At 40.5% G+C, this 25,117-nt stretch overlaps 1 protein-coding gene and 1 non-coding gene across 2 annotated transcripts; one reads left to right on the top strand and one right to left on the bottom strand.

The window, feature by feature from the left end:
- The first annotated feature begins 8,046 nt into the window (after positions 1-8,046).
- On the top strand, positions 8,047-21,244 carry Kgd4 (alpha-ketoglutarate dehydrogenase subunit 4). Its single transcript, XM_020162651.2, has 4 exons — positions 8,047-8,202; positions 18,411-18,474; positions 19,908-20,095; positions 20,989-21,244. Exons 1-4 carry the CDS (start codon positions 8,047-8,049, stop codon positions 21,004-21,006), a joined length of 426 nt encoding a protein of 141 aa, XP_020018240.2. The 3' UTR covers positions 21,007-21,244.
- LOC141424404 (U6 spliceosomal RNA) lies at positions 10,933-11,034 on the bottom strand. Its single transcript, XR_012449341.1, has one exon. It is a non-coding gene; the product is annotated as a U6 spliceosomal RNA (small nuclear RNA).
- Positions 21,245-25,117: the final 3,873 nt, after the last annotated feature.

The raw sequence follows: 25,117 nt of genomic DNA, 5'->3' as shown, positions 1-25,117 counted from the left end.
TGGAAGGGTCACATCAGTCATCCTGCATCTGGACCCAGGAGGGGTGAATGAGGACATGGGGACAGAGGAGAGGGCCTCACTTCATTCCCTCTAGGGCACCATTCAGGACTTTTGTTTTTTCAACTGGGATGATAATCAGGCAATTATGGCTGAGTGTTGAGTTTCCCTTTGTAGGAATGTACACAGGCAACAGGCCTCTAGGTCCCACAAGAGAGGCCTTCAGGTTGCTGTATCCAGCAGGTTTCAGAGTGCCAGAGCTGATACCAACCAGCTTGAAAGCATTCTCTCCAGGCTGGAGTCACTGAACTGGGAAGAATTCTGCCCAGGGAGCTCACCCCAGATTAGGGGCAGCAGAACTGTCTGTCTGATGGTCTCTAGAGCCTCAGAGCTGCTGCATCCACAAAAATGGTTAGACAGGACTATACCTGACCTATCTCTCTGCAGCCATTCTTGCTGATATGTTGACCCATTTATCCAGCCTAATATTCTGGAATTTTCTGATAATTTTGTCAGGCTAACTTGATATTCTGGAAGCAAAGACTCCAGGAGAGCCAGGGTTTTTTAAACTTGGTGGTAACATTCTGCTTTCTCACTGAGGTCATGTGCCTGGTCATCCTAAGAGTCATGTTCCACCCTGCTCCATGAGCCACATTTGTCATTGTATGGTTCTTTTCTTTCTTTCTTTTCTCCTTCCTTCCTTCCTTTCTTCTTCCCTCCCTCTCTCCCTCCATCCCTTCTTTCTTTCTTTTCTTTCTTCCTCTTTTTCTCCTTTTTAAATTTTTTTTTCTTTTTTTGGGGGGCGCAGGTCTCACTATGTTGTCCAGTCTGACCTTGAACTCACAGTCCTCCTGCCTCAGCCTTCCAAGTGGCTAGGATTATAGCCATACACTACCCCAGCTGGTTTTATGGCTCTTTTCCTTCATGCAGCTACTCACTGTCATCATATTTTCCTAGAACTTTTTCAGCTCTACATCTTTTTCTTCCCTTTCTCTCATCTTTATGCCTGAGGTAGAATTCATCCATTCTCCCCATATCTGTTCTCTCTCAACATGACTGTGCACCTCCAGCCATTTCAGACTTTGGAGGTAAGGAGTTATGGAGATCTACCTTCCTAACAAGTTCTCTACCAGTAAAGACCTTCATTCTTTAGGATTATTTGCATGCACGTCTTCCTCCCCCTCCACGGTTTTTCAAGTTACTGCATACGCCACTGCTTTCAGAACACCCAGGATGGGAAACCCAGGAACTAAACTAAACTGAGAGGATTTCTTGTAGGTGAGGGGTTCTGGAGGCATCGGTGGCTCATGCCTGTAATACTAGCTTCTCAGGAGGCAGAGATCAGGAAGACTGCAGTTCAAAGCCAGCCCAAGCAATAGTTTGTGAGACCCTATCTCAAAAAACCCATCACAAAACAAAGTTAAAATAAAAATGATTGTCACCCTCTACTCTATTTGCAGCTTAAGATAAAAATGACAGATGTTACCTATTTTCCCAGGTGCTGCTCACCATAAACATTGCTCTTCACTCCCACTTATTACCTCTTTAAAATATCTCTACAAGGGAGAAATGACCCAAACATTGTATGCATAAATGAATAAAAGAAAAAAATCTCTACAAAACTGTGTATCCAAACTCAGGGGGAAAAATTAAAGAGTAATATAAATTCTGAATGTACTGAAAACAGTATTTTAATATATTATAATTTGAGGATCAGAATTTTTTGGTCTTGGTCTGCAAGTATTTTCATTATCTCAACAAGTAAGAGCATTTGCTGTTTTTCCACTTAATGACTTCAGAAATAAATATCACCCTTTTCAGAATCCCCTACCACAAAACAAGCCATCTCTCCTCCCTAGTCCCTCCTTCCTCTGCAAGTCAAAATAGAAAGCAGAAGGAGTTTTAAAGATAGAGTTTGTTTTTTGCCAATAAGGAAGCATAAGATATTAAAAAAAGTTTAATTTGTTGATGGCTGAGATGTTAGCTCAATAGTTATTAATTGTTCCTTTGATAAGGAATTATTTATTCTGAACCAAGGTTTTTTGAAAAGGATAATACTCAAGCATCTCTTAGTAATCTCTTTGTGGGAAAAGTTGGGGAATGTATTCAGCAAGAGAAGGAAAAAATTGTATATGCTATTTCGATTACATTATATGTGTCTAGATTGTTTGGTTCCAATCAAGATCTAAGAAAAGAGGATTCTGGGACTAGAAGAGTGGCTCAAGCAGTAAGTGCCTGCCTAGCAAGCCTGAGGCTCTGAGTTCAAGCCCCGGTACCACCAAAAAAAAAAAAAAAAAAGGTCTAGAAAACAAGATTTTGTGACCAGTTTAGAATTCTAGGGTAGAAGCATGGAACCATGTTATTTGATAAATTCTGTCTCAGAAAAAGGGTTACAGCTTGAGAAAGACTTGTTTTTCCAGAAGTCTGACCTGTTTTTGAAACTAAAGTTGGTGAAGCTAAGAGTGCTAGGAGTAAATAAAATAAGTAAATGTAGCTTAAAAAAAAGACCTAAATATAGCAGAATGTAAAGTGGTACGGCCACTCTGGCAAACAGGTTTTTTGTTGCTTGTTTTTGTGCTGCTGGAGATCGAATGCAGGGTTTCATACATGCTAGGCAAGCACTGATCTAAATCCCCAGCTTGAAAAACAGTTCTTAAGAAAACTAAACATGCAATTACCATATGTCCCTGGAATTGTACTCCTAGTCATTTACTCAAAGAAATAAATACTCATATTTATACCTGTATGTCAATATTAATGGCAGTTTTATTTGTAATAGTCCAAACTGGAAACAACACAGATGTCTTTCTTTGAATAAATAATTATAATGTTATCTATATCTATATCATGGAATATACTGAATGATAAGAAAGGAACGAGCAATTGACAAACTGGATGAATTTGCATGGAATTATATTGTGTGAAATAAATCAATCCAATCAGGCATGGTGAGGCATGCCCATAATAGTATCACTTGGGAGGTACAGGTGGGGGATTGAGCATTGAAGGGCAGCCTGGGCTACATAGTGAGTTCAAGGCCAACTTGAGCTACATAGCGAGACCTGTCTCAAAAAAAGCCCCCAACAATCCAAAGGTTACATATAGTATCATTCCATTTATAATATAGTATCCTTGAAATAATAAAATTATAAAAATGGAGAGCAAGTTAGTGATTGCCAGGGATAAGGAAGGATGTGGGTAGGAGAGAGGTGGGTGTAAGAGGAAGGGTCCTGTGGTGTGTAGTAGTTATTCTGTATCTTGACTCTCTCAATGCCAATATCCTGGTTGTAATACTAACTTCAGTCCAGGCTGACCTGTTTGGTGTTTCTATCACACTTGAGTATCTTGGTTCTTACGTGGCTACAAATACATTATTATGTATACTCCTTTCTTATGCAAAAGCAATGACTATATATATATATATATATATATATATATCTTTTGCACCTTTTTCATTTTTTCCTGGTGGTGCTGAGGTTTGCACTCAAGACCTCACGCTTGCTAGGCAGGCGCTCTACCACTTGAACCACTCCGCTAGCCCTGTTTTGTGTTGGGTATTTGCAAGATAAGGTCTTCAAACTACTTGCTCAGTCTGGCTTCAAACCTCGATCCTCCTGAGCTCTGCCTCTCAAGTAGCTAGGATTACAGGTGTGAGTCCCCAGTGCCCAGCTACCACATTTTCTTAATCCATTCATCATTTGTGGGGTATCTAAACTGTTTCCAAAGCTTGGTTATTGTGAATAACACTGCAATAAACATGGGTGTGCAAGTGACTCTATTATATTCTGAAACACATTCCTGTGGGTATATGCCTAGGAGTGGTACCACTGGATTGTATGGTGGGTCTATTTTGAGTTTTTTGAGGAACCGCCATACTGCTTTCCATAGCAGTTGCGCTAATTTACATTCCCACCAACATTGTAGAAGGGTTCCTTTTCCCCCTTCCCCTACCAGCATTTGTTGTTGTGTTATTGATGATGGCCATTTTGACTGGAGTGAGGTGGAATCTCAATGTCATTTTGATTTGCATTTCCTTTGTGGCCATGGATGGTGAGCATTTGTTCACATATTTATTGGCCATTTGTACTTCTTTTGTACAAATTGTCCGTTCAGAATTCTCTTTTGAGAATTTGTCCACTTATTCAGTGGATTATTGATTCTTTCTGGGTTTGGTTTTTTGAGCTCCCTGTATATTCTGGTTATTAATCTCTTGTCAAATGTATAGCTGGCAAAGATTTTTCTCCCATTCTGTGGGCTCTTTAGCCAAGTGACTGTTTCCTTTGCTGTGCAGAAGCTTTTTTAGTTTCATGCAGTCCCATTTGACCATCCTTTCTCTTAACTCTGAGGTATTGGAGTTCTAGTCATAAAGTTAATACCTATGTCTATGTGGTCCAGTGTGTTCCCTATTTTTTCCTGAATCAATTTCACTGTTTCAGATCTTACCTTAAGATCTTTGAATTGGTATTAGTACAAAGTGAGAGACTGGGATCTAGGTTCAGTCTTCTGCAGGTGGATATACAGTTTTCCCAGCATCATTTGTTGAAGAGGCTGTCTTTTCTCCAATGCATATTTTGGGCTCCTTTGTCGAAAATCAGATGGCTGTAGCCAGTACCATGCTGTTTTTATTACTATGGCTCTGTAGTATAGTTTGAAGTTAGGTACTGTGTTATCTCCAGCATTGCTCTTTTGGCTCAGGATTGCTTTGGCTATTCGAGGTCTTTTGTGCTTCCATATTAGGATTGACTTTTCTATCTTGGTGAAGAATGTCATTGGAATTTTGATAAAGATCGCAGAAAACATATAGATTGCTTTTGGTAGTATAGCCATTTTCACAATATTGATTCTGCTCATCCATGGACATGCAATGTCCTTCCATCTTTTTTTTTTAACACTTGCTAGGCAGGTGCTCTACCACTTAAACCATTCATCCAGCCCTCTTTTGTGTCAGATAGTTTTGAGACAGGATCTTATGAACTATTTGCCTAGGCTGGCTTCAAACCTCCATCCTCCTGATTGCTGCTGAGAGGCTAGGATTACAGGCATGAGCCACCAGCGCCCAGCTTGTATTGTAATTTTTTGAAGCTATTGTGAATGATATTGTTTTATTTCTTTCTCAGACTGTTCATTGTGTATAGAAATGCCACTGACTTTTTTTGTGTGTGTGGGTCTACTATACTTTATTTATTTATTTATTTATTTTTTTTGTTTATGTGTTGTATTATATTTATTGATTTGAATATGTTGTACCATCTTTGCATCCCTGGGATGGAACCTACTTGATTACAGTGTGTGATCTTTTTAGTATGTCGTTGGATTCTGTAAGCAAGTATTTTATTGAGGATTTTTGCATCTGTATTCATTAGGGATATTGGCTATAACTTTCTTGGGCTCTTTGGAAGCACCTTTATCTTGTTTTGGTATTAGGGTAATCTACTTTATTTTTTTTAATGCTGCTGACTTTTGTGCATTGATTTTGTATCCTGCTACTTTGCTGAATGTGTTTATGAGCTCTAAGGTCTTTTGATAGTCTTTTTTCTTTTTTTTGTGTGTGTGCTGAGGTTTGAACTCAGGGCTTCACGCTTGCTAGGCAGGTGCTCTTACCACTTGATCCACACTGCCAGCTCTTTTGGTAGAATTTTTAGGGTCTTTCAGGTATAAGATCATATCATCTGCACATAAGGACAATTTGACTTCTTCCTTCCCTATTTGAATTCTTTGTATTTCTTTCTCCTGTCTTATTACTCTGGATAGGAATTTCAATGCTATGTTGAATAAGAGTGGGGGGAGTGAAGACCCTAACCTCGTCCCTGATTTTAGAGGAAATGGTTTCAGTTTTTCCCATTATGTATGATACTAGCTACAGGTTTGTCATATATAGCATTTATAATGTTGAGGGATGTGCCTTCTGTTAGGTCCCTGGCATTCTTGGGGCAGGTGGAGAGTCCCAAGGCTAACACTGAAACCAGACCCCCTGATTTATGACCACTTGTTTCCCTGCTTGCAAAGCTGCAGGAACTTCCCATTTCTCAACTAGCTAAGCACGTCAAACTGTTCTATCTGGTGATCACAGAAAAACAGAGGCCAGCGGCCTGTCTGTTCTCTGGGAGGAACACTGTCCCTCCTCTGCAGTGCGGCCCCTCCTATAAAGCCCACTACCCATTCTAGCCGAACTGCTGCACTCTGAACCTGAGAGAGTCAGCCAGGCAGCCTGGCCCCCAATAAATCTTTCTTTTTCTACACATGGCGTGGTCTTTGTTTGGCAGTTCCTTACACCTTCTATTCAGTTTTTTCAGAGCTTTTATCATGAAAGGATATAGATTTATTTATTTATTTATTTATTATTTTTGGGCAGCATTGGGGTTTGAACTCAGGGCCTCATGTTTGCTAGGCCAGCGATCTTACCACTGGAGCTACTCCACCAGCCTTAAGGATGTTGAATTTTGTTGAAGGCTTTTTCTGCACTTACTGATATGATGATTTGAATTTCTTTTTCTGTTGACTTCATGTTAATGTCTTTGGCCTAATAATTGCTTTTAGCCAAATTTTAGAGTATGTGCTGCTGATACTGGATTGGATTGTTGTTCCGAGTTCGTGCCCTAGAGCAGTCGATGATTGAAGGCACCAGGCAAGCAGTTAAAGAGTTAAAGCAAATTTATGTCACAGGCCGGGAGTTAAGAGTAAACAAGCCCAAAGTTTATTGAAAGGATAGGAAACCACCCTGATGGGTGGGACTTAGTGAAAGAGCTAAGCCAAAGGATGGCTGAAGTTTATGAGATTAAATAGGCACCCCCACTGGTTCTACTTTGAGGCTGTCTGATTTTCTTGATGAACCCAAACATCTCTGCCTCCTGAGTAGCTAGGATTACAGGTGTGAGCCATCAGTGCATGACACAAAGTGTGTATTAGTGGGAACTGAACCCAGGGCTTCATGAGCTACATCCCAGCCCTTATTTTATTTTGAGACTGAGTCTTGCTAAGTTACCCAGGATGGCCTCAAACTTGTGATCCTCCTAACTCAGTAATGCCTTAAACATTACTATTTAACATTGAATTTAATATAACTTTGGGGGAATGATATGGCTAACTTATGTTTCAAAAATTTAACTTTAGGCTTGATGTGGTAATGCATATCTGTAATCCCAGGTACTTGGGGATCAAGATCCTAGGCCCACCCAAGAGGGGTAAAAAGCTTGAGACCCTACTTGAAAAGTAAATCAAAGCAAAAAGGGCTGAAGCAGTGTGGCTCAAGTGGTAGAGCATTTGCTAAATGCAAGGCCCTGAATTCAAACTGTTAACAGCACAGGTGCAAGTCTGATCAGAAGACTTCCAAAATCTTTGTCCCACCAGGAAGAATCCATGGCAGGACACGTGAGTGTAAAGGGAGTTTATTAAATGTTAGGGAAGGAAAATACAAAGGGAAGCATGGTGGGGCGCAGGTGGAGTCTGCTTCTCTTGTTAGGTACTTTTAAAACTTAGGCTACTCTACGGGAAGGAAGGACCCAGGTGAATTCCATTCAGTAATCAGTGAGTGGGAAGGGCCACATGCCAGTGGTCCGGCCATATCTGGGTAACCTGCATATGAGTCTCAAATCTTCCCTACTCCTAGAATGCCTCAAAATCTCTATACCATGAAAACAAAAACACCCTGAATTTTTGCGTTCTCTCAAACTTGAGAGGCAGTAGTTCATTATCAGGAATAACGAATTAGAGAAAACAAATTGAAACCAAATAGTGCCAATCGGCAAGAGTGCGGTCTTTAATCAACCAGAATTTAGGGTTCTTTCTGTGCTTGCTGCCAACCCCCAACTTTTAACAAAGCTGTTCATCTTAGGAAGCCACAGAGCTTGTATTACTTATGTAGCCTCAGTTAAAATTTGAAATAGACTAAAATTAGACACTGGCTCTCTGGGAAGATGGGCTAGCTAAGTAACAGGCCTGTGCACCAATTAACCCAAAGCCCTGGGCCGAAGAGAAGCAATAGGAAAAGCGCTTATGCAGGAGCAGGGGCGGGGAGGGGCCAGGAGCAGGGGGAGGGGCCAGCCGCTGCGGATGCCGCCCTCGCCCCGCCCTCGTGACGTCACAGGAGGACTCCGCCCCTCACAGCCCGCCGCCGATAGCACTGCTGCTCTCTTGCGCCCCGGAAGCTGCCCCTTCTCGGGGGTCATGATGGGCAGCAAGATGGCGTCTGCCAGCAGGGTCGTCCAGGTAAAGGGACTCGGACGTTTTTGCGCACCTTGGGCGGTAGGGATGGTGCGGATGTAGCGACGCACAGGGGAGGAAAGGCGCTGGCAGAGGATGCGCATGGCCGCGGCCCCGAACAGGGTGAGCAGGGTGCGTGTATGAGGACAGGACTTTGAGCTCGTTGCGATGGAGCATAAGCCAAGGGCTGGAGCTGAGGTCCCAGCCCAGTAGTGGCCGTGCGGAGTCGCACGAGGTAGGTACTGCCGGCCGTGGTCCCTGGACTCCTCCGCCAGGACTCGGGAGCCCATGGAATCTGCGGGCTCGGCTCCCCCAGCCTAGCCAATCGCCGTCTAGTATTGTCTGTGATGTCTCCGAGCAGCCAATCGGGAGCAAGGCGGCAGCGGGGCGTGGAAGGAAGCGAATCTTGAGCTGACCTGGTGTCCCTTCAAGGTCTTGGTAATGGCCAAAGAACCTGCCCCTTGGGCAGCGTTCTTCCCCGCGGCCGATTCGACCCAACCTCTGTAAGCATCTGGCCACTGGCCGAATAGGAAGAACAGACAAAATTCCATACTACTTAACTTTATTCCTAGTGTATGTTTACTGTTGGTTTCCCAAGCTAGTTTCCAGAGAGGCAGCTGGAGTAATACTAACCTACCTTCTAACTATTAACTGCTTCGTTAATAGCTGTGGTCTCTAAGCATAAATAGGAGAGGCAAAATTAATGTCCATAAATGGACACAACCTTTTGGAATTGATTTATATAGTCTTTTTTCCTTATTTAATGATTAGCTTCTACTTTGGATATGACGAGTGCATTTCCCTGTTCACTAGCATATCTCTTAAAAGCCCTTTCCCTGAAGTTCCTAAAGTTATCTGAATGATAATCCTAGAATCCAGTCTTTGGTCCTACTGCAGAGAATGGTCCTCACTTATTTATTCAGTGAGTAGTTACTGAGTACTACCTAATTAAAGATTCTGTAAGGACAGAGAGAACATCTGACAAAGGTCAGATGTATTTTCACTTGCTGGAGATTGAACCCAGGACCTCATGCATGCACTCTACTTCTGAGCTACACACAGCCTTGACTAAAATTTTAAAAACTCACAGTTTCAATTGATGAATAGGAAGCACTTGAAACACTCATACAGTGCTGGTGGTAGTGTAAAAAGCTACAGCAACTTTGGAATACTGTTGTCTCTAATAGTTAAATATATGCCTCTCTCAGCCCAGCAATTCTACTTACAGATTTATTGCCTAAGAAAGTGCATGCAGCCACAAAAAGACATGTATAAAACTGTTGATTGAAAAAAAAAAGTTAATAGATTTATTTAAAATATCCCCAAACCAAAACAACAGTCACATGATACGATGGAAGAGAAAACCCCATGTGTGTTAGTCAGATATCTGTCACTATAACAAATACCTGACATAATCAACTTAGAATAGATTTACGTTTGTTCACACTTTTAGTGGTTTCAGTCTGTGATCAATTGGAACTGTCTGCAAAGCATGGAAGAAAGCACCTGGCAGAGGAATACTATTCACCTCATAGCCAGATTGCCAAAGAGAGGAAGAGGAAGGAGCCAGGGTCTTATAGTCCCCTTCAAGGGCATGGCCCCAGTGACCTAAAGACCTCCCACTAGGCCCAACCTCTTAAAGGTTCTACCACCTCCTTATAGCCAACCCTTTAACATTTTGGCCTTTGGGGAACTTTCTGGATTAAAACTAAAGCATCATGTATAATTTTAAAATACATAAATAAATCCAGGCATAAACTTAAGTTTATAAAACATAAGGATGAACTATTTCCTGAAACAATCACAAAAGACAGTATGAACAAATAAATATATTTATCATTTTTCTTTTTTTTTGTACTGGGTATTTATTCCAAGACCTTGTACATCCTAGGCAAGCACTCTACCACTGAACTAACATCCTTAGTCTTTTTATTTTATTTTATTTTGTTTGGCAGTACTGGGTTTGAACTCATGGCCTCGTGCTTTCTAGGCAGGCACTGTACCACTGAGCCACTCCACCAGCCCTATTTTATTTTATTTTGAAGACAGGGTATTGCTCAGTTGTACAGCTAGCCTTGAATTGTCTCCTGCCTCACTCCCAAGCATTTGGGATTACAGGTGTGCACCACAGACCCGGCCATATGTTGAATAGGAAGATTCAGATTCAGTATCTGTTTATTTTTTTTGCAGTACTGGGGCTTGAACTTAGGGCCTTCACCTTGAGCCACGCCAACAGTCCTATTTTTGTGAATGGTTTTTTGAGATAGGGTCTCGTAAACTATTTGCCTGGGCTGGTTTTGAACCTTGATCTTCCAGATCTCTGCCTCCTGAGTAGCTAGGATTACAGGCGTGAGCCACTGACTCTTGGTAGATTCAGTATCTTGAGGATGCTGATACCATAAACATGTTAATTTTCCCTAGGTTAAATTTATAAATTTTCAGACTTTTTTTTCTGGAGTTAGAAAAATTGATTATAAGTTTCATTTGGGAGAATAAGCAGTCAAGAATGGACAAAGGGGTCTGTGGATATAGCTCAGTGGTAGAACACTTGCCTAGCATGCTCAAGGCCTGAGTGCAATCCCCAGCATGTGGCAGGAGTGAGGGGAAAAGCACCTGCATTGCGGTGCATGCATGTAATCCTCACACTTGGGAAGCTAATTCAGGAAGTCCTCAAGGACAAGGCCAGTCTGGGCTACATAGCAATACCCTCTCTCAGAACACCAAAGAACAATAATAATTTTTTTTTAATGCTTCATGAATTTGCATGTCATCCTTGTGCAGGAGCCATGCTAATCTTCTCTGTATTGTTTCAATTATATGTGCTACCGAAGTGAGCACGAACAATAATAATTTAAAAGAAAGAAAAAACCCTGAAAAATGAAGTATCTTGAGGAGAGTGACTCATCTGTTGGATACTAAAACATTATACACTCTCTCTCTCTATTTTTTTTGGCAGTACTCAGGTTCTCAAGCTTACTAGGCAGGGATGGTCTCCTGCTTCAGCCATTCTGCTGGCCTTATTTTGTGTTGGGTATTTTTGAGATAGAGTCTTGAACTGTTTGCCTAGGCTGGCCTCCAACCAAGATGCTTCTGATCTCAGGCTCCCAAGTAGCTAGGATTATAGGCATGAGCCTATAGTGCCTGGCCTACATCCTCTATTGTTAAAACACTATAGCAAATCAAAATGACACTGAGACCTTTCTCACCCCAGTCACAGTGGCTGTCACTAAGAAAACAACAAGTGCTGGTGAGGATGGGGTCAGGGGGAGGAACCCTTAAACACCGTTGGTGGCAATGTAAATTAGTGTAGCCACTATGAAAATCAGTATGGAGGTTCCTCAAAAAACTGACATTTGATTTACCATATGCTCTTACTATGTACCTGGGCATGTATCTGAAGGAACGTAAGTCAGGATACAGTAGAGGCACCTGCGTACCCATGTTTATAGCAGCACTGTTCACAGTAGCTAAGCTATAGAAACAGCCTAGGTGCCCAACAACTAATGAATGGATAAAGAAAACGCAGCACATATACAGGCTAGAGTATTTTTCACTCATAAAGAAGAATGAAATCATTTCTCTTGCAGGAAAATGGGTGGAACTGGAGGTTATCATGTTGAGTGAGATAAGCCAGACACAGAAAGACAAATATTGCATGTTCCCTCTCATATGTGGAGTCTAGACCTATATCTGTCTCCATAAATATGTATAGATAGATATGTATGTATGCTATCTATATTATAGATATAGATACATAGAGACATGATTGTAAAAGTGGGACTGTTTGCAGGTGGGACCCAGTGGCAGGGGAGAGGAGGAATAGACAGGGTGATGGGGGTGAAAATGATTGAAGTACACACATGCCCAGCTACCAGCTGGATTTTAAAAAGCAATAGCTGCGTGCTAGTGTCTTATGCCTGTAAACTACTAGCAAAACTGGCGTCGAGGCGTGGCTCAAGTGGTAAGAGCATTGCAATTGTGAAGCCCTGAGTGCAAACCCCAGTCCCACCAACCAACAATCCAACAAAAATAATTACAAAACCCCCCTAAAACTACACAAGTTGGACAATAGTCTGTTGAAGCAGCACTCATTCATTGCTGTAAGAATGTAAAATACTACAACTTCTATGGAGAGAAATATCTAGCAAAATTGTGTGTTTTACACTTTGACCTAACGAGCCCCTTCCTAGGAATCTTATCTGTAAATGCACTGGTAAAGAAGGGTGCAAAGGCATTCATTCCATGGCATCATGTACTAAATGGGGACTGTCTGAATGAACGCACGGTGTTTATCATGAATTCTGACTGACCCCTCTAGTTCCAATAACATACAAACATTCTTCCTTGCCTCCCCCGCCCTGCCCCGTATTTTTCTTCACAAAGAAATGCTTGGCTCTCAAAACATCCATACTTCATATCTCATTTGCTCAGTCCTACAGTGTATATAAAATAGATGCAGAGTAGCTACATGTACACAACCAGCAGCAGCCAACCTACTGAATCAAAACTTCAAAATTTCTTTGCATGTCTTCTTGCTTTTAGACTAAGGATAAGGCTGACAGAGTGACTCATGTTAAGAGCCCCTGCCTGGCAAACATGAGGCCATGAGCTCAAACCTCAGTGCCACCAGAAAACCACATAGACTAAGCATATGCACCCCATGAATTATACACAAGTTATGTGGGTTAGCTCCCTCCCCTAATTATGTTGTTTTGACTAATGTACACTCGGAGCTGTTTCTTTGTATTTACATACAGAGTTTAGAGACAATTTTGAGACAGGAATATTTGAGCATGAGTGTTTATTCGTTAGGTGGGGTAAAGGTATTTAAGATTTAACAAAGTCCTTGTCTATCAGTGATACATATGGGAGGTATTAACAGGTGACGTAAGATGTATGGAATTTGTTTCATGTGGGAAAGGAATGATGAAGTAAGATTAACTGTATTACTACTGTCCAAGTTGTGTGATGACTATATAAGGATTTATTTTTATTTTAAATTTATTTTGCCTTAAAATTTAAAAAGATAGGGTCTCAAACTGTGATCCTCCTGATCTATGCCTCCTGAGTAATTAGTATTACAAGTGTGAGCCACTGGCACCAGGCTATATTAGGGTTTATATTATATACTCTTTCTACTTTTATGCAGTAAAATTTTTTTCTATTGAAAAGGGGGGACCCGTGAGAATTTAACTTATAAGGCCATATTATACCAGGTTTTTAAGCACAGAAAGCAATACTGAAATGAAGTCTTTCTCTCCCATGTATGTACATTTGTTATTAAGTGTATTTGTACATACTTACATGTCAGTACAGTTAGTCCTGATTTATAAGTAGTCTATTCCCTTGTATGGCTAATGTTTCTCCAGCATTTACTAGATGCTAGGAGTGCTGCAGAAATGTTAAATTTCCTGATTCTGTCTTCCCTGGAGCTTACCTTTCTCCTGTAATCATTGACTCATTTGTCTCTACAAAGATTAAGATGTGTTCAGAATGCCAGAGGAATACAAAGGAGGAGTTTTTATTTTTTCCTGTATGAATTCTAATTTAGGATATGGGTCCAACAGTTTAATCAAATAATGTGCTAAGTGGAGAACCACAGATTCAATGTCTAAAGTCATGTACTTGGAGAAGATCACATGATTTTGTGGAAAAAACTCTCAAGTAGGTGGTTCATAAGTTCCTTTCTACAGAGAATTAAGAAATAACATTACAGGGCAGGGGATGTACCTCAAATGGTCCAGCTCTTGCCTAGTATACATAAGACCCTGGGTTTAATCCTTAGCACTGCAAACAAAAAAAGAAACAAAACAAAATTATAATTGCTTTGTAGAACCCAAGAACATTCATTAGTTTCTCATTAATGACTTTTCAAAGGACCCAACAGTGCATTGAACTGACATACACACAAATGTACCTGACTTTTAAAAATAAATTCTTAAATGCCAGGTGCCTGGCTCATGTCTTGAATCCTAGCTACTAAAGAGGCAGAGATCAGGAGGATTACAGTTTGAAGCCAGCCTGGGCAAACAGTTCTTGAGACCCTATCTTGAAATTATCCATCATAAAAGGGCCAGAGGAGTGGCTCAAGGTGAAGGCCCTGAGTTCAAATCCCAATATCACAAAATAAATGAATAGGTAAATTCTTAACAAACCAAATAACACTCATAAAGCATTACATGTATCTAAATATACATAAATTATAATTAAAACACAACCCCATATTTCAAATGCTCAATTTTTTTTCTTTTTTTGTGGTCACTTTCTTGTGATGTTTTTTTTTCCAGATAGGGTCTCACAAACTGTTTGCCCAGGTTGGCTTCAAACTGTGATCCTCCTGATCTCTGCCTCCTGAGTAGCTAGGATTATAGGCATGAGCCACTGGTGCCCAGGTTCAAATGCTCAATCTTACTATACAAGTTTGTGGCAGTTTGGAAGCTGGTCTGGCTGGACTCTGATCCACTGTTCAAGTTTTATCATTGGAAACCTATAATATCCCTAGATGGACTATAGAGAAATGAGTGGTAACACCAGCTTAAAGACTTGGTCCATGGCTCACACCTATAATCCTAGCTGCTTGGGAGGCTGACATTGGGAGGATCATGGTTTGAGGGCAGCCCAGGCAAATAGTTCAAGAGACTCCCATCTCCAAAATAACCAGAGCAAAATGGAGATGTGATTCATTTGGTAGCAAGCACAAAGCCCTGAGTTCACATTCCAGTCTTACCCCCCCGCCAAAAAAAAAAAAAAAACCCAACTTGGTCTAGGGACATGGTCTCCAGCCTGCTAGGCAGGCTCTCTACCACTTAAGCCCTTAGTCTAACTTTTTATAAAGTCTAATGTATTAAATACAGAACCATACCAATTATTAAGTATACTGTAAGGAAAGCGAATTAATATCAAGATGCAAGAGAGCTTTTTAGCTGTAATCTAGACATTTTACTAGGACTATTTCTTTTTTTTTTTTGGTGGCACTGAGGTGTGAACTCAGGACTTTCACACTTTCTAGGCAGGTGCTCTACCATTTGGGCCACTCCGCTTAGATAGGGTCTTGTGAACTGTTTGTCAGGACTGGCTTCAAATCTCGATCCTCCTGATCACTGCCTTCCTAGTGGCTAGGATTACAGGTGTGAGCCACCAATACGCTGAACATTTTGTCCAAGATACATAATTTTTTTTTTTTTGTGGTACTGGAGTTTGAACTCAGGGCCTACACCTTGAGCCACTCCACTAGCCCTTTTTTGTGATGGTTTTTTTTTGCGAACTGTTTGCCCAGGCTGGCTTTAAAACTCCATCCTCTTGATCTCTGCCTACTGAGTAGCAAGGATTACAGGCGTGAGCCACCAGTGCCCGGAATGAATGTTAATTTAAATGACAACTAAAATAACAAATTGAATGCTAATGTAATGTGATTTCATTATTCAGTCTATGGTGTGATGCAACAGACACACTGAATTCCACTAGTACCAACTTTAAAAGAGCCTTTCTGGCAACTCAAGCGTGGCTTACCAATAACTAGAGTCACCATAATTAATGTCCCAACAAAGATGCTTGAAAGTGAAAGGGGAGAGATGGAGACAAACCAGATGGGATGTTAAAAAATCAGGGCCAACTGGCACTGTCTGCAGAACCAGGTCATGTATCCCAGTAACTGCAACTAAAAGATAAGTGGTAGAGTTTGAAGTCAGAGATTATCTTGTAGTAATAAACTGAAGATTTCACAAACAAACTATAGCTTGCTTTAGTGGCAGTGAGTAAACAAATATGTGCTAGTGGCAATGAAAAAAGAACAAAATAAAAAACAGACTGAGAATATGGTAGAGTTTCCTGCAGGTAAAGATGAGGTTCCGTTTTGGATCTTCTAAGCAAAGCACTTAGTGCTAACAGGAGCAGTGAAAAATCGAGGTGAGCAAACAGGAGGAGGAAGAATGTTGAGAATCCTAAGGAGATTCTGTGGTGGACAAGGATATGCCAAAGTTAGCATCAAATATCTGCAAACAAATAAAATGTTTGATTCTTAAGTTTTATGAAAAGCTGCAACTTTATATAAGGGGATTCCCAGGTACAAGTGCAGCTCTCCAGTTCTCCCTGACTCTACTTGATCTACTTGATCTCTTGCACAAGCATCTGACTGACAAAAGTAAAGCAAAATTGAGATTTATGAAATTATTATGAAGAGCATATTATTGAGGGGGAGGGGAGTAGAGAGGAAATTAATTTCTAAAGTTTCCAGGCATTTGCATGCTCTAATAAAACATTTAACTCAAGGGACTGGTGCTGCTTATTGGGGAGAGGTGGTGGGGGGTGGCTCTCATCTTAATGTAAGAGCCAGAGACTTGAGCTGCATTCTCCTGGAAGGAGTGATCCTGGAGAAAATGGTCAAGGGATTTAAATCAGAGTTTGGAATGGGGAGAGCATCTTAGAGAGGAGTGACACTTGAGTTGTAGAGGAAGTTGCTGGTTCAAGGAAGAGAGAACCTGATAGACAGTGGTGGGGAATGGGATTGGAGAGGTCAGATCATGACGGGCTTTGTGAGTGCCATGAGGGAGTGTTTGTTTTTTGTACTGGGGTTTGAACTCAGGGGCTACACCTTGAGCCACCCCACCAGCCCCTTTTTTTTTTTTTTTAATGGTACTGGGGTTTGAACTCAGGGTCTATACCTTTAGCCACTCCATGAGCCCTTTTTTGTGTGTGTGTGGATGGGTTTTTTTGAGATAGGGTCTGGTGAATTATTTGCCTGGGCTGGCTTTGAACCCTGATCCTCCTGATCTCTCCCTCCTAAGTAGCTAGGATTACAGGTGTGAGCCACCAGTGCCCAGTGCCTGGCTTGGAACATTTCTTAAACTTTTATGTATTTATTTTGGTGGGTCTTGGGTTTCAACTCAGGGCTTCGAGCTTGCAAAGCAGGCACTTTACCACTTGAGCCAGCTATATCTCCAGTCCATTTTTGCTCTGGTTATTTTGGAGATGGGGGTCTCCAGAACTATTTGCCCAGGCTGGCCTCGAACCTTGATCTTCCTGATCTCAGCCTCCCAAGTAGCTAGCATTACCAGTGTGAGCCACAGCTCCTGGGGAGAAAGAAGTTTTTTAACATGAAAAACAAGCATGCTTTGATGAGTGAGAGGACGTACTTTCAGTGTTTTCTCTGGCACCAGAATTGTGGTGGTGAATTTCCAAACTAGTACCAAGAACCCTATTTACTTCTGTACCCATAAAAAATACGTAATAGATGTATACAAGTACGTTGTATACAAATACATGGCATATAAACATACCTCAATGTCATTAGTTACACAGCAATTTATAGCTCATGGTAGTTGAAAATAAGTTGTACTCTGCTCATTAGATTCTTAGTATTGCATATTCAGATTTCATACTGATAGGTTCATGTAAGGTCCTGCAGAACATTGTCTGGAATTTTAGAGATAAAAATTTGTTAGAAAAACATTATTCTGCTGGACTTCTGTCGCTCACACCTATAATCATAGCTACTCCAGGAGGCAGAGATCAGGAAGATTGAGGTTCAAAGCCATCCCCAGGCAAATAGTTAGTGAGACCCTATCTGGAAAAACCCATCACAAAGAAAGGGCTGGTGGAATGTCTCAAGGTGTAGGCCCTGAGTTCAAGCTCCAGTACTGCAAAAAACAAAAAAAACCCATTATTCTAAAAACTTATCCCTATGGGTAAAGGAAAAAGACTACAAAGCTATAGAGTATTTTAATTGGTTTTATGTGAGCTTCAGGGTTTGTAGGTAGTATTTTCCTGCACTTTTTTCCAGCTTTTTCCACAGAACACGTTATCTTTGTAGTCAGAAAAGGTGTTTTTTTAATTACGTAATTTTCAGTATGACTGTTTCCTTTCATCCTGAAGTATTGAGTATCAATAGCATACTCACACAAATCAGGAAATTTCCAGTTCTTCTCTTACCCATCTGTGAGTCATGCAACACAGAATCCATGTCATCCTTTCATTGAGTTGTTTTGTGATCAGTTGATAGTACAGTAAGATGTCTTGTGATAGATAAAGTACAAAAAGATATGCATAATAGGGAAATTAGTAATTCACAGATCAGCTTCCTTGGTTGGAGAAGGGTACGATTTAAAGTTGCTGTCAAATAGTACTTTATTTTACCAAAGGTATCTGTCTCAGGATTAGTAGATCATTCCTTTTACAGTTAATGAAGTTAGTTTTCATATGTTTTATTTTTCCTTTAGGTAGTCAAGCCACATACTCCATTAATAAGGTTTCCTGACAGAAGAGACAATCCTAAAGCCAGCGGTAAGTTATACTTTATTCAGATTTTGTAAAAAAAAAAAAAAACTGAGCATAAACCTGTTTAGAAGTGGGTATTGTAGGCAATTTTTCTCATTTTAAGATCAGATAGACTATTGTAGCTTAGATCAAAATGGTCCCTTAGATAGCATGCAAGTAGAAATTAGCTTTTATTAACATTAACTTAACTGTGGATGTCTCTGAGTTTATATGAGGGATTTTTGTCCTAATTCTTTTAGAAGAGTCTACTCTGCTTTCCTTTGTAGACTGTAAGTAGTAACTGTTCCTGTGTTCCTCTCCCTGCCAACTTTTTCTTAAATTCACTCTTTTACCTGGTTTGAACTCAGCCTGGTGCTTGCCGGTCAGGCACTTAGCACCTGAGCCCTGTGTTGGGTATTTTTGAGATAGGGTCTTGCCAGCTATTTGCCCAGGCTGGGTTTGAACCATAGTCTTCCTGATGTCTGCCTCCCAAGTAGCTAGGATTATAGTGTGAGCCACTGGTGCCCAGTGCTTTTTTTTTTTTTTTTCAACTAACCACATCCTCTGTGCCTATCTTGCTTGATACACAATCTTTAACTCAGGGAGAATTTTAGCAGATTTTCTAGGATTTTTTTTAGATCCTGAAAATGCTGGGGCCAGTGGCTCACACCTATAATCCTAGTTACTCAGGAGGCAGAGATCAGGAGGATTGTGGTTTGAAGCCAGCCCAGGCAAATAGTTGGCAAAACCTTATCTCAAAAATCCCTTCACAAAAATAGGGCTGGTGGAGTGGCTCAAGTTGAAGGCCCTGAGTTCTAGCCCCAGTACTGCAAAAAAAAAAAAAAGATATTGAAAAACCTTTTCTTATTCCCCATTGTAAGATACTACTTGTGAACACCAGCTGTTGACTTATGAGGGCTTTGACATGCCAAAAACATAAGTAGGGTAGGTCAAGTCCACTAGAATTTTCATCATTTTATGAACCTGTTCATTTTAATAATTCACTTATTTAAAACTATCTCCTTGTTTTTGGACAGTGCTGCATGCCTGTTGTCCTACCTATTCAGGAGGCTGAGGCTGACGAGAATTTGAGGCCAGTCTGGACAACATAGTGAGACTCCTGTCACAAAAAAATAAAAAGAAAAAAAGCTGGAGATGTGGCTCAGTGGTAGAATACTTGCCTAGCATGCACAATGTCCTGAGTTTAAGCCCCTGTACTGCCAAAAAACAACAACAAAAAACTAGCTCCTTGTTTTAAAAATAACATTACAAAAGTACATATAACTTAGTAATTTTACATTTACATTTTAGAATTATAATGCTTTAAGAATTATTCAAAGAATGACCTGATTTCAAGAATGACTTGATTATTCAATAGTAGAAAACTCAAAATAACATTTTAAGACATCTGAATAATTTGTCTAACTGGGTTTCTTTTTGGTTTTGTTTTTTAACTTCAGCATCAGAAGCATTGAGATCTGCAGGGCTGCCATCTCACTCTTCTGTAATCTCACAGCATTCTAAGGGAAGTAAATCCCCAGAGCTGCTGATGCATCAAGGCCCGCCAGACACTGCAGAGATATTAAAGACATTACCTCAGAAATACAGGAGGAAACCTATGTCTCAAGAAGAAATGGAATTTATCCAAGTATGTTGTTGCTCCTTGTTAGAGCATTTGAGCTTTGGAATTTCACTTGCTGATTTACATGCTCTTCCCATTGTCGTGCCAAGTATGGTCATGGAGAGACGGAGAGGGAGGCCAGGACTGGGGAAACCACCATCATCAGATTCCCCGATAAATGTGCATAATATATGAAGAAATAAAACTGCATTGGGCTGGAGGCATGGCTCAAGCGGTAGATCACCTGCCTTGTAAGAGTTGAGTTCAAACCCCACTAACCCTTCTCCCCCCAAATTAAAAACTACATGAAGGACAACCCTCTTATCAGGAACCTCCTCTCTCAGTAGGAGCTCTGTTTCTTTTCAGTAAACTTCCTACCTATACACTTAAAAACAAACAACAAAAAAAACTTCATGGAAAAAAAGCTCTTTGTGTGTCAGTGCCTCCTGCTTGTAATCCTACCTACTTGGGAGGCTGAGATGTGAGGATCAAGGTTTGAGGCCAGCTGGGGTAAACAGTTTGTGAGACCCCAATCTCCAAAATAACCAGAGCAAAATGGACTGGAGGTGTGGCTCAAGTTTAGAGCACCTACTTTGCAAGTGCAAAACCCTGAGTTCAAACCCCAGTCCCACCAAAAAAAGAAAGAAAACTCTTTGGGTCCTCAATTTTTCAGTGTCAAAGAACTTCTAAAACCAAGAAATTTGAGAATAACTGATAATGGTAAACCTTGAGTCCCTTCCAGATCTGCAATTAAGTTTAGAGCAATTAATATCAGTGCCCCAAAACTATGATAAAACTGAAACTGTGGTTTAAAAACAAGATCATGTGCTTAAAATTGTGAAAATGTGTACAGCGGCCATGGAAACATTTTCTGTGTCAATTTACCATCTAATCTTACTGCTTTATGTTTTTCTTTTCAGCGTGGAGGTCCAGAATAATCATCACAGCTGCTGTTTGTCATCAGACAAAAGAATTATCTTTAATAAAGGACTTCCAAAATGACAAGTGAAAAATTGTATATTAAGCAACCTTAATATTCTACAAAAAGATAAAATATAGAAAAATTCAGATGGATACTTGTATCACCTAATTTATGTATCTTGGTCAGCTTCTCCACAAGCTTGCCTAATTGTTTATGTACTTTATACTTATTAAAGTATACATTTTTAAATGTTAGTCTATTAATTTACTCTTGCTTATCAAGTAGTTTCAGTAATGAACTATTAAGAGCACACCACATCTAGCAAACTATCACAGGTTTCTCATAACTTCACTTTTGTTTGTTTATATTGGATATGGAAGGAATTTATCAGGCAGAATTATTACTTTATGTAAGTGGTTATTTCCTAATGTTTTTTCATTGACAGGGTTAATGGAGTATAACTGGCTTCATAAACATCTCTTACTCTAAATGATAAAAATGTAGTCAAGAGCAGGGCGCCAGTGGCTCATGCCTATAACCCTAGCTAGACAGGAGGCAGAGATCAGGAGGATCGAGATTAGAAGCCACCCTGGTCAAATAGTTCATAAGACTCTATCTCGAAAACACCCATCACAAAAAAAAGGCTGGTGGAGTGGCTCAAGGTGAAGGTTCAAGCCCCAGTACCGCCAAAAAAAAAAATAGTCAAGGTAAAAAGAGTGACTGTGGATTAAGACTATGACAATGAGGCAAAAGATTATTTGTAACTACTCAGGAACATGTCCAGCTATAAAATGGAGAGCTCTTGATCCAGCTGAGTTGTGCCAAAGCATTATTAAATATATGTGGGTCCCCATGAAGCCCACTATACCCAGGTTTACCAGGAGATTGGGTAGGAATGGGCTTCATCATAGAATGAGGAGTGCTGATAAAAACATCAGGCTTTGAAAGGTTCCAGTTCTGTGCCTGCTCATTGTCATCATTAGCTAGCTCCCTTGAGGACATAGGAAGTGTCAGCAAGCCATGTTAGATGGGAACATGGAATGTCACTGTACACTTGTCTAAGTACCATTTACTATGTAGCATGAGTTCATGAGATGTACCACTAAATGAAAGTATAAAGTGGGAAATAAGAGAGCAAGATGAAGATAGCCTAGGAATGGTTCACTAGAAATTGCAACTTACTATGCTTTGGGGACATTAAGAGGTCTTGGTCTTTGGTTTGTTTTACTATTTTGGTAGTGATTATGTGTGCAAATTCTGAAAACCACTAACTTCCCCAACCTTAATGTCAAAAAGCTTCAAGACCATAAGTATTTACCTTTTTAAAGCAACCTATGGAACTTTAATATGCTCTTCGTATGCCAAGGGTATGTATATTGCAGAAGTAAAGCTTCATAAAGCTAAATAAAATCTCTTTTATATCTGTAATGATTCCTAGAATATGCTTTAAAGAAATTAGTCCTAGACTGGGCCTGTAATCCCAGCTACTCAGGAGGCAGAGATCAGGAGGACTGTGGTTTGAAGCCTGCCCAGAGAAATAGTTTGAGAGACCCTATTTCAAAAATATCCTTCACAAAAAAAGGGCTGGTGGAGTGGCTCAAAGTGAAGGCCCTGAGTTCAAGCCCCAGAATCACACACACAAAAAAAACCCCAAACATTCCTAATAGTAAGTGTAGCTCAGTCCAATTCCAATTGTTGAATGTTTCTTTTTTTGTGCAGTTGCCTATGGATTGATCTTTACTTTTTTCTACTTTTCCAGAATTGATCTGTTCCTCTTGTTAGTTCTGTGCTGTGGCCTAGTAGAAATATTTCTCAATAGCAATGTAAGAGTGGTTTGAGTTTGATGCTAGCATTAAGCTATTCTGGTAATGTAAGAAAATACATGATGCATCTTTTTAATTTAAAAAATTATTGAGGAAAATTACTTAAATAGTAGCACTGATCCTTTTTCCCCATTAGCCTTTTCATTTCAGTAAAAGGAAGTACATTTGCTTTCAGAAACAGTGGGTTCAGGTTTGAGTTATACTGTGGGTTAGAAATTAGAATCCGCTGGACACACCTACAACCCTGGCACTCAGGAGGCTGAGGTAGGAGGATCACCAGTGTGAAGCCAGCCTGGGCTATATATAAGGCTTTCCCTTTAAAAATGGTGTGGCTCAAGTAGTAGAGCACCTGCCTACCAGCAAGTCCAAGGCTCTGAGTTCAAACTTCAGTACTGCCAAAAAAAACCCCCCAAAAACCCAAAACAAATCCAAATCCAAATCTTGCAACTATGGCTATATGTATGAAGGCAATCTTTACAACAGCTGTTGCTATGGAAGTCAAAAGGAAAATGTTACTTTTATAGGATTTTTAAGTACAGATATGGCAAAAAGGCAAGTCAGTGAGACCTGCTGTCACAGGATGTGCTCCCAAGGCGATCAGTGTAGCCATGGAGTCAAATTGCCTATATTTCCATGTTCTTAAATACATGTAACAATTTGCTTAATTTGTCAAGTGTCACTTTCCTCTCCAGTGCTTTACAAGTGTGAAGTCATTTAAGCTTTACAGTAATCCTTTGAGTAGGTCCTAGCATGAAGAGGAAACTAGCACAGATAGTAACTTGCCTAAGTTATACACCTTCTGAATCCATAGTTAACACCCAGAGCCTGTGCGTGCTAAGCACACTGCACCGCCGAACTACATCGCTAGCCTGGGACAGTTTAAAATAAGGTAATGAAAGGTGTAGTTATTCTCGGACAATGAGGTCATTGTATGTGTAAAAGACATTAAGTATCTCCATAGCATTTTGCAGTTTATAAAGCAGCTCTGTATTAGCCAGCATCCAAGAAGGACATATGGTCTTTGTCTTCTGGTATGAATGTGCTCTGTAGACTTCTACCATGAAGCTGGCCACTGTGTGACCAATAAAACATGTCACAAGTAACCAGTGTGGTGGTAATCCAGTTGCTCAAGAGGCTGAGACAGGAGGATGGGGAGTTTGAAGCAAACCTGGTCTAGAAGTAAGACCATCTTGAAAAAGAATGAGAAAAGCAAAAGTGAAACCACAATTTTGCTTCTGCCATCTATCTATCTATCTATCTATCTATCTATCTATCTATCTATCTATACACATATATATGTATTGTTTGTTTTTTGAGACAGGGTCTTGCTATGTAGATGGGGCTAGCCTTGAACTCATGATCCTTCTGCCTCTGCCTCCAGATTATTGGGATTTCAAGCATGTACAACCACATGTGGCATTGGTGTATAATTTCTGAGACTAGAACATAAAAGGCATTGCTGGTTCTTACCTGTACACTCGTATATTTGCTCTGGGAGAAGCCAGCCGTGCCGTGAGTTTATTCAGACAGCCTGTGGGGAGGTGTACGCGTACAGAGGAGCTGAAACCTCCTGCCAATAGCATCAACCTCCCAACCAGGAAAGGGAGGCACCTTTGAGGTGCCAAGCTTCCAAATGACTGCAGCCCTAGGTGATACCTGATGGTATTCATGAGAGAGACAACTGCCCAGGGAAGGTGCTTCTGAATTTCTGACTTACAGAAACCATGACAATGGCCCAAGATAGGCATTTCCTTGTCAGCAGCACTATCTAATTTAATCAGTATCAGTTTATGTTCCATGGCATACTTAGGAATCTTAAACCTCACAGGTGTACTATCAAATTGGCTCACTAGCTTGTTTCTACTACAAGTGATATTAAATTACTGTTTCAAAAGGAACATTGACCTTTGACACCCCACGTCACTAAGTATGGCTTTCCATAGTTTAAAAAGTTGCTGGTAAAGAGTGTGTGTTCTCTGCAATGCATGAGAGTTTACGTACACCCAAGTAGTGGCAAAGAACTGAAACATAATGGTAACGGCTAACAAGCTTATTAGACATCATTCTAAGGGCTTACAAGTGTGAAGTCTTTTAAGCCTTGCAGAAATCCTTTGAGTAGGTCCTATTGTGGGGAGGGAACTAGGTACAGATAGTTCATAAGTTATGCATCTAGTGATTGGCAAAAACTCAAATACTACACTAACTTGCTTAAATTATTGGCATTGATGTTTTGCTGCCAAGCCCCGGTACTGGGGCTTGAACTCAGGGCCTACGCCTTTGATTGCTGCCTCCTGAGTAGCTAGG

The sequence above is a fragment of the Castor canadensis genome, chromosome 6, assembly GCF_047511655.1.
Source record: "Castor canadensis chromosome 6, mCasCan1.hap1v2, whole genome shotgun sequence".
Lineage (NCBI taxonomy): Eukaryota > Metazoa > Chordata > Mammalia > Rodentia > Castoridae > Castor > Castor canadensis.
The sequence above is the reverse complement of the archived record's forward strand: the minus strand, read 5'-3'. Positions and strand labels throughout refer to the sequence as shown.

Bases quoted from the DNA above. Each gene is read 5' to 3' on its own strand.
- Kgd4 (XM_020162651.2), top strand. From the start codon at position 8,047: ATGCCGCCCTCGCCCCGCCCTCGTGACGTCACAGGAGGACTCCGCCCC. The intron at 8,203-18,410 runs GTAAAGGGACTC...TTTTTCCTTTAG, and splicing joins CTGCCAGCAGGGTCGTCCAG to GTAGTCAAGCCACATACTCC. The intron at 18,475-19,907 runs GTAAGTTATACT...TTTTAACTTCAG, and splicing joins AGACAATCCTAAAGCCAGCG to CATCAGAAGCATTGAGATCT.